Below are 15,169 nucleotides of genomic sequence, written 5' to 3' on the forward strand. Positions count from 1 at the left end.
AATAATGTAAAGCCCTATGAAATATACAACTCTATCTTTGTGCCGCCAAAAAATCTGTTCTTGCTCTGAAGGCAGCTGCTAAAAGACTGAACATTTCTCAAGGAGAGGCTGGCAGAGACAAACAGTCGGAGCCTGGTACCTGCTGGACCCGTCCCCGCTCACCCCATCTCCATCAGCCAATGGCAACGCTTCTGTGCTGTTTTCATGCCAGTGGAACATCTCTCCAGACTGACTGGCTTGTTGTTACTTTGCTGGGTCTTTGATATTGTTTTGTGTTTTCCCTCGTCTCTGGAGAGAGGCTGAACAAGGCAGCAACAAAACGCCTCCCCATCATGTCAAAAATCCCTTTTGTTTCAATTTAATATCGAATCGGGCGGCTTCGTTATTTCCTACTCAGTCGACCTTTCTCTAACTTTTATTTACATTTGCAGGCATTTATGTGCAGGAACTTTTAAAAATATTCATCCATTCAACCTTTTTCATCTTTTGTTACAATACGACTACATACTTCTGTGTATTTTATTCGGCTCATATAGACCAACACCATAAATAAAGAATGCATTGTTTTCAAAGGTTTTTGCAAACAAAAATCTAAAAAAAAATCCCTGAGTTTTTGATTTCAACCCCTCTGAGTAAATGCTTTGTAGGAACACTTTAAAGGTTTGTTCCTACCAGCTTCACCCAACTACAGACTGCTATCTTTGCCAGATCAGTAAATTTCAAGTCATTTTTGTTTTTCTGAACAGAGAACAATCTACCAGGTGTTTGCTGGTGCCACTTTGTTGTGATTTACTCTTTCTATATTTGGATGATTGATTCAACAATATTCCTTTACATTTCAAAAGCCTGTAATATTATTTTCTAACCTTAACCCTGGTTTAAACTTTTCGACAACTCGTTCACTAACCTCAGGTACGTCTAAGCACTTTATGAGGAGTATGCAGGCACGAACAGCTGAATTTATGCCGAGACTTAAATATCCATATCACTCAGTGATGGTTTGTTTTATTTATATCAGAGTAAACTAGGCTTAATACAGATGCGCCACATTGTTCAGATTTTTATTTGTAAAGATTTGAAAACCATTTGTTTTCCTTTTACTTCACAAGACAGGAACATAAAGTTCTAATAAAATGCACGGAAGTGTGTGGTTGTATCTGGAGAAAATGCAAAAAAAGGTCAAGGGTTATGAAGACTTCTGTAGATGTGTCTGGTCCTGCTGCTGTTTTTTGCCCCTGTGGCAAAAAGCGAATCCGATCTTTGGACCCTGCAGGTTTGAAGTTTGAGCGACGGTCCCTGTTTGAGATGCAGATCCTCTTGGATCTCAGCTAGTTTTGCTAGAAGCAGCTGCCTTGTTCATTTCTCTGCTGAATGCATGTGAACTGCAAAACTCAAGAGGTGATGGATCTTTTCAGTTTTACAGTTTTTTTTTAAGTGTGTGGGTCTCCTTGGGTTAGCATGCACAGGGGTTCTTTCTAATTTGTCGCTGGCTTTGTTGCATTCCTGCTGTCCCCCCGTCCCCCTCCCCCCGCTCGCAGGTCTGGCCAGAAGGGTTTCCATCTATCTTGACAGGAGCAAACAAGGAGGTGAGTCTTACCTTCCTGTTCTTTTCTTCCTTATTCGGAGAGCAACAGTGCTGCAGTGTACAGCTGGGAACGTGCCTCTTCTGTTTGTACTCCTTTTATTTCCTTTAACATCGCACCCCTTCCCCTTTCCCATTGCCCGTTCATCTGTCTGGTGTGTTAACGTCCAACCACTCCATCTCTGACAGTCACTCTGAAGTTCACAAGAATACAAAGGAAAACATTTGGTTGTTTAATTTTGTTTATGATAGCAAGAACCTCTCAAACAGTTAACCCACACTTCTTAACAGGGATAGAAATTAAGTTTAAATTTTCAAAATTAAGTTTGTGAATCAAACACTCCATACTAAGAGTTTTGTGTTTTATCTGAAATTAATAAGATTAGAAATGGAATTAAAAACCCTGCAGAATGCTGCTGCTGATACTTTTTTTGTTGTGTCCCCCCCCCCAATTTATAAACTTTTGCCAATAATTTAGCATCAGTTTGATGAAGACCCAGGGCTTTACAGTCTGCTCACAACAACCAATAGGAAATGTTTGGGTTTCTTAATCCTAACATAGAAAGCCAGGTTAACTCCCTCCAGGCTTCAGGGCACCGACGCTCAAAACAGGACCCAATTCTGAAAGCACAAATCACAGCGATTCACTGAATCTGAAACCTTTCAGCTCATGATCCTAGTGTTGTTGATTTATAATTAAAATATATATATATTTTTATTTTCTTTTGACTTGAAGTAATATTAACATTTTAGGAGTGACCCAGCTGGAATTCCAACTTGAAAGAATGTCTGTGAGGGGAGCTAAAGATTAGGGTGGTGGCAGGGAGGCCTTTCGACCTCAAACACTTGGAGCTCATTACCCCAAATAAATCCTGAAAATACCTACGGAAACCCCTGACCTTTACTTTATACTTAGCAAGATCTTTAGTGACATTATTGCTAAACTTAGCCTTCTATTATAGAGTTCTAGTTTGTTAGCATTAGCCTAAAGCAATAAGACTATATATCTGTACTTCATTGCTATTCAGACAACTGTTATTGATTTAGCATGAAGGCATGAGATTCAATGGCATCTCACCGTCGTATAGCTGGTGATTTACAGCGTTTGCAGAGGTGAGGCCTTGCTCTTTTGTCTACCTGCAGCATTCGTATTCACCTCGTGTCGCCGCTTCCTTGTATAAAAGCGACTCATTTACGTTTGTCCCTGGGGTTCCGCTGTTTAATTGGAGTGTGTGGGTGCTGTGATATTTTTAATAATGTTGAGCTCCCCAGTCTGTGACGCTGCAGGGGCCAGCCTGTTAAACTCCAGAGGAAGGAAGCAGTGAAAATACAGGAGGGTCTTTGGCTTGGGGAATTTATTCCTGGCGCTGCGGTTGGAAGCAAAAGGCTGTCACCAGAGGTGTAGAGTCAAAAGAATAAAAATAACAAGAGGAAGGTGAGTTTCTAGAGAAGAGCGGGTGAAGTCACAGGGATTGTGGAAGGAGCTGGGTGAATACTTGGATAGCATGAAGATGAAATAATGGAGACGGGTAGAGAAACTAAGGATTTAACTGTGAAAATGTTGCTAAATTTGGTAACTTGGAGTACTTTCTGATTAGGAAAAGGCGACAAACTTTCCTTAAGATCTGAGAAGGATGGAGCGAATCACAAAGACTTGTCACCCCAGCACTGACATGTCGGCCTAATTAAAGTCTGTGCTGAAAAAAAGGAATGTGACAGAAGAAAATAAGATAATGACAAAAACAAAAAACTGGTGCAAACTTAATCCCGGATGGACTAAGACTGTAGTGTCCTGGTTCTTAATGTAACCCTTTCCTTTTGGCTGCATTAAATAAAAATAGGACGGTCCGCTCCCGTTAGCAGCATGGAGGCACATGCTGTGTCCTGCTCTACATTCAGCCGAGTTGCTCACTGCCTTGTTAACACCAGGGCTGTGGGAACCCTAATAAATCTACATCCTGTGAGTTTTGTGAGGAGTTTAAGGGAACAGGACTTGATAGATTGGGTAAATCTAGAAAAGCCCTGAAAGCATGCGCAAACTCAAAGGTTTCTGTATCACATCATCATCACATTCTTGTAAAAAAGATCAAATCTTTCTAGACATTTCAATCTATACCCATTTAAATCTTGTATTAAATGTTCAGACATACACGGACAGTTGTGTTGCCAATCTGTGAGTCTCCCGTGGCAACCACTTGGACATCCTCTCACAACGCGCAGATGAACAAAATCTTTATTTTTCCAATTGAGTTAGAGAAGTGAAAAAAAGATTATGAAATATATGTAATATTTATAAGATCAGTAAATATCAGTTATTGGCTATATTAACATCGGATAAAAATTTTGGCTCAAATTTCCGTGTCAGTGCATCCATAATTCTTACACTATATTGGAATAAAAGGCAGGAATACAATAATATGATTGAGAGTTATTGCTATTAATTTTCCAACATAACACCTTTTTCCTGTTTTTGCAGCTTCAAAATTACCTTTGGTTGAGTGAGATAAAAATAATGTATTTTATATGATCATATGCAAAGGTGTAAACCAGAGGGATGTTTCAAATTTACCCAAAGATTGAAAATTCATGACGATGTTATTGCTGATGTCTGAGGGTTTTTAAGCCATCATAAGCCTCTGACAGATCTGTTTTGGTCTTGATAGTCTGTTCAGTTGAATCTGAAATTATCATTCTGTGTCTCGGATTTCTCTGATGCTGCTTCCTCTAAATTTTTAGATCAAGGAAAATATTTTGTTCATGCTAATTTACTGAATATATTAGAATTTTTAGCTCTTTAGTACAAATCATTGAGATTTTAATATTGTTGCTTATTTCTCAAATTCTGGTTCTCCTGAGATTTTCCTGGTGGTGCAAGGTTAATGTAAGGAGCTCTGGGACTTGGTCCGTTCTGAATCATTTAAAAGGATGTGAGAAACCTTCTCCCCATGATAATTAGGTCAACAATTGTTAATACTGTCCACATTTATAGGGTGTCGTTTCAAAGGTCTTTTGTCAATCAACCAGGACAAAGCTGTTTGCCTCCCCCGTGTGGCAGGACCGAGGTCCGAAAGGAAAACTAATGTCAGAGCGAGGAAGACTCCCTGGAGATCAAAACCTCCCACGGAGTGATGTCATCGTGTGTTACAAGGCACAAAGAAGCTCCTAATAATACAAGGGAGAGCGTATTACCATTCAAAGCCGGATGGAAGGGAGATAAAAGAGAAAAAAACTGGTTTAATGAGCTGCAGGGATGGTAAGGCCAGTGCTGGAGAAAATGGTGCAGAATGAAAAAACAGAGGAAGCCCCCCCTTCTTAGAAGAGAAAATTGAATAAAAGTGTGATATTTCTGCGAAAGAAAAGATAATGTAACACATAATATTCTTCTTTATCTCCGCGACGCTGGTGATAATATTTTTCATCACAACTCAGCCAGCTCTTAATAATGGAAACTTTCCCCTGGTTTAAAGCTGCATAAGAAGAGGTGATCTCCGCATGTTTAAAGATGCAGTCTTTACCTCCATCTCCTGACTCCTTTGGCTCCAGCTCTCTACGTCCATATTGATTTGTGTGTGGATAACTAAGGCCTGTTGTGGCTCTCAAAGGGGGTTCCTCTAAGGCAGAGTTTTCCTCTGGTTTGAGCTGCTGAGCGCTGACGGGAAGCAGGAACTAAGAGCATCTGGCGTTAACTTGTGGATCTTCTGGTTTTAACCTCTGAATCTAAAACTAAATGTTTTCTGCTGGAGTCAACAAGGACTTAGCTTCCTAAAGTGGGGATTGACAAGGGATAGTTTTTGGAGAAGAATGAAACGGTTTGAGGGGAAGTAGTAGCTCAGACAAAGGAAGAGGGAGTTGACTGGATTTATCTCCAAAGCAAAGCTGATGTTCAGAATACATTACCTTCAACTGACGTATCAAATTTAGGCGCTTTAACTTGCAAAAAAAGTAGTTAAAGATGAATAAATGATGAAGAGAGGTCAAATGTTTTTATCTTAACATCTTCATGTGTCATTCATCACAATTTTACATTTTGATGCATTTAAGTATACATGGTGTCAAAAAGGTTTTTGTAGGGTCAAAAACAGACCTCTGTTGGTTTACATTAGAGCTCTGCAAAAGTAGGATAACATGAAATTGTGAAGTTTTGATTGAATTTTGCGATGGTTTGTTCACAACGATCAACACGACTCTTATTGAACTCAGTCACCTTAATCACAACAATCTATAACAGCTGTGGGCATAAAACACAAAGAACATCCACCCAGCTGCCCAAACATATTTTCAACCTTATACATGAATTGTTCATTTTCTAAAACTATATCTCTGAAAAGAAGTGTCAACGTTATTATTCCCACAGTTCTTTCACAATGTAAACTGTGAACGTAGAATCTGCAGTTTAAGTTCAAATCACCAGTTTTTATTGAATTTCCATCTGCCGATTTACTGCAGCTGAGAACATTTCTTAGAAATACCTCAAACATGTGTTTGCCTTGCGATACATACTTGGTTTTGAAGGTTTTCTCTCAGTAAATCCCAAGAGGATTTCTCCTCACGGGAGAAGATAATGAGATTAGAGAGACGAGACACAACCGTCTAAATCACAGTTCGGTGATGGTGCACACGGTTCGTTCTGTGTGCTGGAGAGCCTTTCTCTCTCTCCTCCCCATCTCGGCTCCGCTCACATCCAAGCTGTCTGCTTCAAAGGGAATGCCTCGTCTCTTCTCCCAGCCTCAGTCTTGTGAAGTGTTTTTCCCCTGCATGCCATTGGCTCCGTGTGAGCCCACGCTTCAGGCGGCGTGATGCCCGAGCCGGCTGGGTTGCGTCACAGTCGGGGCGTCGAAGCCGCCGCCACCGCATGGGGGCTCGGGTCTTTCCTGACAATCCAACGCCAGCAGAACAATACAGGGCCATGATATATTTAGTTCAGCAGTCAAGCCACCGCTCCTAGCGGAAGCATGTGGAGCCAGCTTCGAATGTAAGGCAAAGAATATTGCATCGGTGGGCCTTTCCTTCTTCTACCTGCATTTGAAAATGTGGCACAATAGGAAAACTGGATGAAAACGTCAATTATTTCAATTTTGTCTGCACAACATCAGAGTATCGTTATGCTGTCTCTTCATTTTTATCTTCACACGCTGTAAGGTTAAGTGTTGCATTCACTGTACACTGGAACAACTGTGGCTTTCTGACTTCTTCCTTTGCTGTTAAAATCGCCACCGCGGTTTAACTGGATGTCTCACTTTAATAAAAAATAAAACCGTGATTTAAGCTTCATGCAGATGAAGAACTGCATTTAGCAACAAAGATAACCCTCTGTGACTGAAAACAGATGATTTAATGTACGGTAGCTTCCTGGCAACATTTTGTTTTTAAGGATTCACTCATTTTTATGAGAATCATTAACCACCGTGTATGAATATTTCATTTTAGCTTTTATTCTTTAAAATCTTATCAGAACCAGAGCAATGGAGCACTAAAACCTAAGGCTTTGTAGAAGAGTATAGCAGACAAACTCTTCTATTACTTGCCACCTAAATGTTATTTTTCTGCAGTGTTTTATTTGCAGTGTGCTGTAGTTCTCGTGATACTTTTCCAAAAAAGAATAATTGGCATAAACAGGAACAGCAAGACTTTAAGAGTAAAACTTTTGATGAGATATTTTTTCTATGTCTGGTCTCTGCTGGTGATGAAATTTAAGTTTATGGCTCGTTTCAGGTTACATTTTTTATTTTTTTTAATATCTGTTCGTTACTTTCTTATATGTTTAGATTCTGTTCATCAGTGATTTTTAAGCTTTCTTGTGCACACTACTTTACATTTTGTGGGTGGGCTTGTCCTTTACAATACAATTCATGTTGAAAGACTTGAACCAGTTTGAAAAAGAAATTAGCCCCTGAAAAATACCCGGGTTCCTGGAAAACGTTTCGGTAAAGAAACACCAGCTATGAATACGGGTTGAAGCATCGCCGCATGATTTTTCTAGAGGAGTTTTTATTAAGCGCCACCATTCTTTTAGAGTTGTGTGAAGGCATCTGATCATTTTTAGCTGAACATTTACTCTTAAGTAAATCAGAAGCCACCCTGAATGCGGCAGCAGAAACCGTTCTGCTTACGGCTGAACGGCTGCGACGTGGAGCGACTGCGGTGTCGCCGCACGCCGCCTCTCGTGCTGCGAGCTGCAGTTAGAGGCCCGTGGTCTGTTTTGGTGAGCCAGCAGAGCTCGTTTCAGGTTGTCCTCTCCAGCGTTTGAAGAGCCTCCCTGTCTTCTGCTCCTTCCTGCCTCGCTGTCTCACTCGATTGCTATTTGAGTTGCCAAAGCCAGAATGTGCTGACGGGTTCAGATTAGCGGTCATCTTGACGGAGCAGATACAAACACTGCATCATTCTTCCATCTGCGTGCAGTTTGTACTCAGAGGTTTATTTTTAAAAACAGTTTTCTTATAGAACAACGCAAATTATTTCTTATGTTCATACCTGGCATTACAGATTGTTTTTTTTTCTTACAGCTGCTGTGTCCGAGTCTGGCAGTGTTTCTGTTTTTCTCCTTTTTTTTAAATCTTGGTGGGTGTATGTGTTAGTTACAGAGCGGTGCAGGAAGCTGTTGCGCTAATCTTCATTTGACTTGCAACATGTGGCAGTGAGAGCCTCTTGAAATCTCCGACAGATTGCGCTGGTTGTGTTTTGGGGAGTGAACACATGCTGTTTTGTGTTAAACAGCTGTGTGTGAGCGCAAGTCCAGTTGAAATTGAATTAAGCGCTTAAAAACAACAAATTGAAGCAGCACTTCACAGATTGTAGGCCAATTATTTTCAGTAATCACATTTTTCAAGCTTTTTTTCTGTAATTGTGATTAAAAACCCACTTTCTGGCGGAGTAATAACAGCGAACAGCCCTGCTGTGGCCTATTTCGGATAGCTGTTGTGGTTATGACTCACTTTTTGACTGACGTCTCATCCATGTGTTTTAGGAGCTGGGATGGTCGTGGACTGGGAACAGGAAACCGGTTTGCTCATGACGTCGGGAGACGTGAGAGTCATTCGGATCTGGGACACGGACAGGGAGATGAAGGTCCAGGTACTTGAAGCAAACACTTTTCTTTCCTGATGTTTGTTCTATATTACATTTCCAGGGTTGCTACAAAGTCTGGAAAAAAATTATAACTTTTGATTACTTTTTTCAGGTCTTGATAAAGTTGGTGAAAGTAAATAGAGTGCAAAAATCTTTGTATTTCCAAACTTAACTCCCAACCAATGTTTATAAAATTTTACTTGAATTTTTCTATCTAAGTTGGTGTCCATCCTTCGGTTTTTTTTTTTTCTTTATTTTGTTCTGGTCTTCTTTTCTCAATTTCTTACTTGCATCATTCCTTCTTTTTTCCTTGCATCCTTCCATTTTACTTTCTGTTCTTCATTCCCCACTTTCTTTCTTTTATCCCTTCTTCCTTCCAACACCATTTGTTTCCTTCCGTCTTTCAGTCCTTTCTTGCCCTTCCGTCTTGACTTGCTTCTTTTGTTTCTTTCTTCCTTCTATTTTTTCCTTCTTGTCTTCCTTTTTTCTTTTTTTAAGTTTTATTTTTTGGGACAAGTGGCCTTTATTTGTAGCCAAGAAGTAGAGAGAGAGAGACAGAGAGAGAGGTAAAACCAAGATTTCAGAATTAAGCTCCAGACAGCTATGACCAATAATCTCTGTATGTAATAATAATAATAATAATAATAATGATAATAATAATAGCCTTCTTCCTTTTAATCTTATCCTTGTCATTCAAGCTTTCCTTTTATCATTCCTCATTCCCTTTGATTTTTCCGTCATTATTCTTTTTTGTCTCCTTTTGCTCGTTTCCTTTCTTTTCTTCTGTCCTTCCATCTTTTCTTGTATCCTACATTCTTCTTCCTTTCTCATGTCATTCATTCATTCTTCTTCTCCATTTTTTTGTCCTTCCTTTTCGTCCACTGTAATTTGTTTCCTGGCCTCTTTATAAATATCTGCCATAACCTCAAAGTGAACGTTTGTTTTTCTAGATCAAAATGAGATTTTAAATTAGAGTCTGGAGGAAAATTCAAGGTAACTTTGACTAAAAGTTTACTGATCGGAGCGCTGCCTGTGAACTAAATCAACCTCGACGTAGAGTCACTACGTTAGTCTGGCTTCATCTATTTAACTAATGTAACAAACCTCAGTGTGCTAATTATTGTCATGATGGATGGACTTAATACAAGTACAAATGACCTGTGGCTGCATATCGAGTCCAACTTCAAATGAGTCGGGCATGATGGATGAATTCATAGGGAGAGGTTAGTGTGGAATTAGTGTTACCTGTTGAAACCTCGACTAAAAAGTTGCTGTGTGTGTGTGTGTGAATCAGGACATCCCGACTGGAGCCGACAGCTGTGTGACCAGCCTGTCCTGCGACTCCCAGCGCTCGCTCATCGTTGCAGGTCTGGGTGACGGATCGGTGCGTGTCTTCGATCGCAGGATGGGCCCCAGCGAATGGTGAGGTCCCTCTCACCGGATCCTGCGCACATCTTTGTTTCCTCGTCAAATTAAGCTCTATTTGGATTTATGATTTAATTTCCCTGCCCTGTTTTATTTAAACTGTCTCTCTTTTGTTTTAATTTAAGGCAGAGGAGCTGTGGCGGTTTTTGTCCACATGAACTCCCTCTGAGTCCTACATTATTCACTAATCTGTATTTATTGTACTTAAAGTGCTGTAAATCTGCCTCTGGGGTTGTCACTTCTTTTAATGGACCGTGGTGGCACTGTATCCCGCCCCTCAGCTGGTAAAACATTATTTTAATTTCAGCCCTTGTGGGCTACAAAAAAAAGCAGCTAAAATGTGGAAAGGCACATAAATCTTTAAAGAAAGAAAGTAAATGTAATGGCTCCCCTCAGGCCTGCAGCTACATCTCAGAAGTTTTGTTTCTCCCTCTGCGAGAGCCGGAAGTCGAGCTCACCTGGGTCGTTTGCAGGAGATGCGCTGAAGTGACATGGGGAAAATCTACAATGCAGCTTCGAGTTGTAGTTTCGCTAGCTTTATGTTTGCTTTTCAAAGCATTTTGTTGACATTGTTGGGTTAATGGGGGTCTCTGTATCTTTTGTGTTAGACATTTCAGATGCTGTGCCTGTGCAATCTATAATTCATATAACTCTGTTTTACTGTATGGATTAGGTCATTTAGATTCTGCACAGCCCCAAAGCCGTGATGAGGCACATTTCAGAATGCATGCTCACAGGAAGACGGACGTTTGCTGCCTTAGTCCTGAAGCCATACTGCCATCCTGTGGTGTTCTGTCTGTATTGCATGATGTATTATTAAGAAACACTTTATTGCTTGGTGCTTAGTTTTTATTTTAATACTTAAGCTTTACACAATCCCTTATTCTTTGAAGCATACGGCACTTTATAGAGATAGACTAAAAGTAAAGATGGACAAATACAAAGCTGTGCCTAATTGAAAACGACGCAAGACAAGCAGTTACCTCTAGAAGCCGTCAGCCTCCTGAACAGAGTCCACCTGTGTGTAATTTAATCTCATTATAACTCCAGATGTTCTGTGAAGCCATCCTAAGCTCAGAACGTCTCCCAGAGTTTATTCAGTTCATCGTCTAAACATGGAAAGGGAATGACACAACTACTGCACACCGGCCAATTCACTGCAGAGCTGAACCAGAGCTGCAATCTAATGATTTACATCAAAGCCCCTAGATAAAGACCAGACCTGAATCTTTGAAAACTGATGTTCACAGCTGCTCTCACTAAACTTTAGCAAAAAAAAAAAAAAGCTTGTACATGCATAACCCAAAAGGACCTGCTGTATTTGTGTGAAGATGTGGCTCTAAAAGTGTTGTAATTAATGTATCATTCATGCTCTCTTCACAAGTATGCAGCACTTTGTGTAGGTATATCACAAAAAAAATCAATTGAAGGTTGTGGGGTGCTGTGGTGGCGCCTCACAACACAAGGGCCCATGTATTGAGCCCTTGAGCCTCGTGCCAGTGGTCATGGGCGCGCCTGGTGACGCCTACCGCATGTCCTCCTCATCTCTCTTTCCTGTCAAACTACTCTCAAATAAGGGCCACGAGAGCCAATAAAACCTTAAAAAAAAAATAAAAAAAAGTTGTGGTTTTAACATGAAAGAAAACTTGAAAAAGATTAGTGAATTTGGCAAAAGAATCAGTTATCGTCTGCTTCAGATAAACTTTGCAATCCCCAGGGGGGAAAAAAATGTTTTCTAATCATTTCTGTCAGGTTGTGATCTTTCTGCTTTCTTTCCGACTTTTGAACGTTTCCTTTGATCAGTCGGCATAAAGGCTAATGTTAGCTTGTGGTGTTTCTTTCAGTCGAGTGATGACCTACAGGGAACACGGAGCCTGGGTGGTTAAAGCTCACCTGCAGACGGAGACGGATGGGAACATTATCAGTGTCAGGTAAACGCTCTACATCACTCAGCCTTTTATTCAGCCCTGTTTGCCTTCCCCGTTCTGACGCTCACGCCTCGTCCCAGTGTCAACGGAGACGTTCGGTTCTTTGAACCGCGGACGCCAGACTCGATTAATGTGCTGCAGACTGTAAAGGGATTAACGGCCTTGGACATCCACCCACAGGCCAACCTCTTCGCCTGGTGAGTTTGCTCATGTGGGTCACACAAGTTCACCCTTAAAAAAAAAAAAAAAAAAAAAAAAAGCTTTGTCACCATCTTTCCATGATTCTCTAACCTTGTTTGTTCTGCTGTTGCGGCCGCAGTGGGTCGATGAACCAGTTCATAGCCGTCTACAACGCTAATGGTGACGTGATCAGCAATATAAAGTACTACGACGGCTTCATGGGACAGAGGATCGGTGCTATCAGCTGTTTAGCTTTCCATCCATACTGGGTAAAACATGAACCATCAGCTTTTCTGTGCTGCAGTCAAAGTTGTCTGAGAAAACTGATTTTCTGACTAAACGTCTTTGTAACCTTTAATACTGAACTTCTTATTAAAGAAAGTCCACCATCTAACCTTTTAAGCGAATAATCATGGAAGCACCTTAAATGACAATAATGACAGTTTTCAGTATCATTGAACACAACAATACAAAAAATACTGTTTCTTTATCTGAGAATTAAAAACTTGCAATACAAAACTGTAATTCCAGCAAGTAACCCTAAGATTGTCTTTTAATGAAGATTTTCGCTTTTGGGGTTTTTATTGCAGCATGTGTTGCTCTAAAATATTCATATACTTTTCTAAAATTGACCTGAAGATGTAATAATGGAAATTTAAAATGAAATTTGTGTATGTTCCCTGTTTAAAGTTTAACTTCTGTTTTACAGTTATTCCATTCGGTGTTTTTGAACCTGACTGCCAGCTAATGACTCGCTGCGTATTCCAGGCTTTAAGAAATTACTGGATTAGAATCCGATTAAATTTCAATTTAATCGGATTTTTTTTTGTTTTGTTTTTTTTTTGCTGTTCTAAATCTTTTCCGAGGCTTCTTTCTGCTATTTGCTCATGCACATCAGGTAAAATGAAGGAACTGTGTGTGTTGACCTCTTATTTTCTGCCTCCTTTCAGCCCCACTTGGCTGTGGGAAGCAACGACTACTACATGTCCATCTATTCAGCAGAGAAGAGGCTCAGATAACACACCAGCACAGCTCCTCTCCCCCCCACCTCCACCTTCTGACCCTGAGCCTCGCGCACTGGGATGTAAAGGATGTTTTCTTTTGTTTTGTTTTTTTTTTGTACATATGCAATTCACCACCGTGAATGTTCAAGTGATGGCTGCTGACAAAACCTCAATGCTACAATGTCTCTATACATATATATATATGCATATATATATATATAATTATTGTTATTATTATGATTGTTTATTCATATTCTTATTATGAGGCTAATGATTGTAGACTTGGCTGTGCTGAGGAGTTTGTGTGTATATAATTAGCAGAAGAAGAAGAAGAGGTTCTATTTTAAAGAAGTTCTACCCCTGGATGCCTGCAGCTCCTCCTGGCTGCACAGCGAGCATCACTACCTGAATGAACTGTGACCCGACACCCACACGAGCCCACGGTGGGGCCACACACTGTTGAGACAGGACGCATGGACTGAGCCCCTCCCTTCACACACACACGCACAAACACACACCTCCCTGCGCTGGACCCTTGTGTTTATGTGTTGCAGGTTCACTGCAAAGAGAAGCAGCTTTAACCCAGAAGTGATGGACTGTGCTTGTTGTTATGAGGGATTATTTTTCTGTGTGTGTGTTGTTATAGCACAGATGTGCCCCACAGTGGGCCCTCATAGCCCAAAACCACAGCGGACCCCCTGTGTGCCAAACATAGCCAGAATCCTCCACCTCTTTATTGCAGCAGTAAAGTTGATTTATCCTTTTTTTTTTTTTTTTTTTTAATTGAGTGAAAACCTGCATCTCCTCCCAGAGAACCCAGCGGCACCCACCTGGAGGCTGATTGGCTCGCTTACCTGGTTACGACCCAAAGCAATAAGGCTGCTCCTGCTGCAGCTCGGCAATACAAACACTCAGTTTTAGTTTGATCGTTTTCACCAGCAGAGCGTCGAGCAGGTTCTTCTGCTTCCGTCAGAGACATCGGATGTTGTCACGGTCTGCTGATCAACTCTGCTGATCAACGTAAACAAATGGCATCCGAAAAGAAGCTAAAACAAGCTTTGCATAAGTACTGAAATACCACTTTCTCTTCTCACTCTGGCAGGATTTTATATTATAATTTATTTATTATTTTCAGCTCCCGCTTCCTTTGCGTCGATCATGTGTCGGAAACGAAAGCTGCTAACACGAAAGCTGCCTGCTCGTCTCCACGTCAGTCTGTGCTTTAGTCGGCACCCTTGATTTCACTCAGGAATCTAAAGAACCCACCTCAAACGGCTGACCTCAGAGCAGTGAAGATGCTCAGGTTAGTCGCGCGTTATTGAGATGAGTGTCACTGTGGTGCATTTAGGGTACAGCTCTGAGGTTGGTTTTTGTCCTGTGCGTGCCCTACCACCAACAACGTGCCTCTTCCTCCGGGCCGCAGCTTTGCCTTCTTAGCTTCTTCTTTTTAAGTATTACTTTTCTGTTCTTGTAATTTATGTTTTTAAGTGCTTCCTTTTGCATCTTATTTGCCTCAGCTTCGCCCGCTCAGACGCTACCCCGCCCCCTCCTGCGTCACATGACTGTAAGTTTGTCCTTTCCCTGTAAAAGTCGCCGCTTGGAGCCAGCGGTCCGGACCACCACAGCAACGTGCCGCTTCAGCGCCGTTTGGTTCACTTCAGCAGGCATCAACACCAGAACCACATTCAACTAAAGTTATCCTGCTTTGAGTTTTAAGATTTTAGACTTTGGGGGAGGGGGAAGAGACTTTAACACAGTAGTAAGAAAAGAAAAGTGAAAACAATCAGGTTTGTCTCTGTGACTGTAGACGCCTTCACTGACTGGTTTATCAAACTAGAGATGAAATCAATGAAATAAACCAAATACAACACCTGACCTTGTCTCTTTCTGAATAATGACTGATTATGATGTTCTCTGCTAAAATTTGATTATAAAACAAACTAAACCCCTGGAACTTTAGCTTCCTATCAAAATATCGTAGCAGT

At 40.9% G+C, this 15,169-nt stretch overlaps 1 protein-coding gene across 6 annotated transcripts in view; it reads left to right on the forward strand.

Annotated features, from left to right (window-relative positions):
* rptor (regulatory associated protein of MTOR, complex 1) overlaps nucleotides 1–15,059 on the forward strand; it is a 156,605-nt gene extending 141,546 nt beyond the window's left edge. For 3 of the 6 annotated variants that reach the window (XM_081607400.1, XM_008406991.3, XM_081607403.1), the window contains exons 30-36: nucleotides 1,539–1,586; nucleotides 8,547–8,653; nucleotides 9,942–10,069; nucleotides 11,917–12,003; nucleotides 12,081–12,197; nucleotides 12,320–12,449; nucleotides 13,131–15,059. In XM_081607400.1, the coding sequence (XP_081463526.1) occupies nucleotides 1,539–1,586; nucleotides 8,547–8,653; nucleotides 9,942–10,069; nucleotides 11,917–12,003; nucleotides 12,081–12,197; nucleotides 12,320–12,449; nucleotides 13,131–13,199 (686 nt within the window). In that variant the 3' untranslated portion in view covers nucleotides 13,200–15,059. The remainder of the gene's footprint in view (nucleotides 1–1,538; nucleotides 1,587–8,546; nucleotides 8,654–9,941; nucleotides 10,070–11,916; nucleotides 12,004–12,080; nucleotides 12,198–12,319; nucleotides 12,450–13,130) is intronic. The other 3 variants (XM_081607406.1, XM_081607408.1, XM_008407018.3) reach the window with 1 other exon arrangement.
* The last annotated feature ends 110 nt before the right edge of the window (nucleotides 15,060–15,169 follow it).

This window comes from Poecilia reticulata, chromosome 1 (assembly GCF_904066995.2).
Source record: "Poecilia reticulata chromosome 1, P_reticulata-male-v2, whole genome shotgun sequence".
NCBI classification, from domain to species: domain Eukaryota; kingdom Metazoa; phylum Chordata; class Actinopteri; order Cyprinodontiformes; family Poeciliidae; genus Poecilia; species Poecilia reticulata.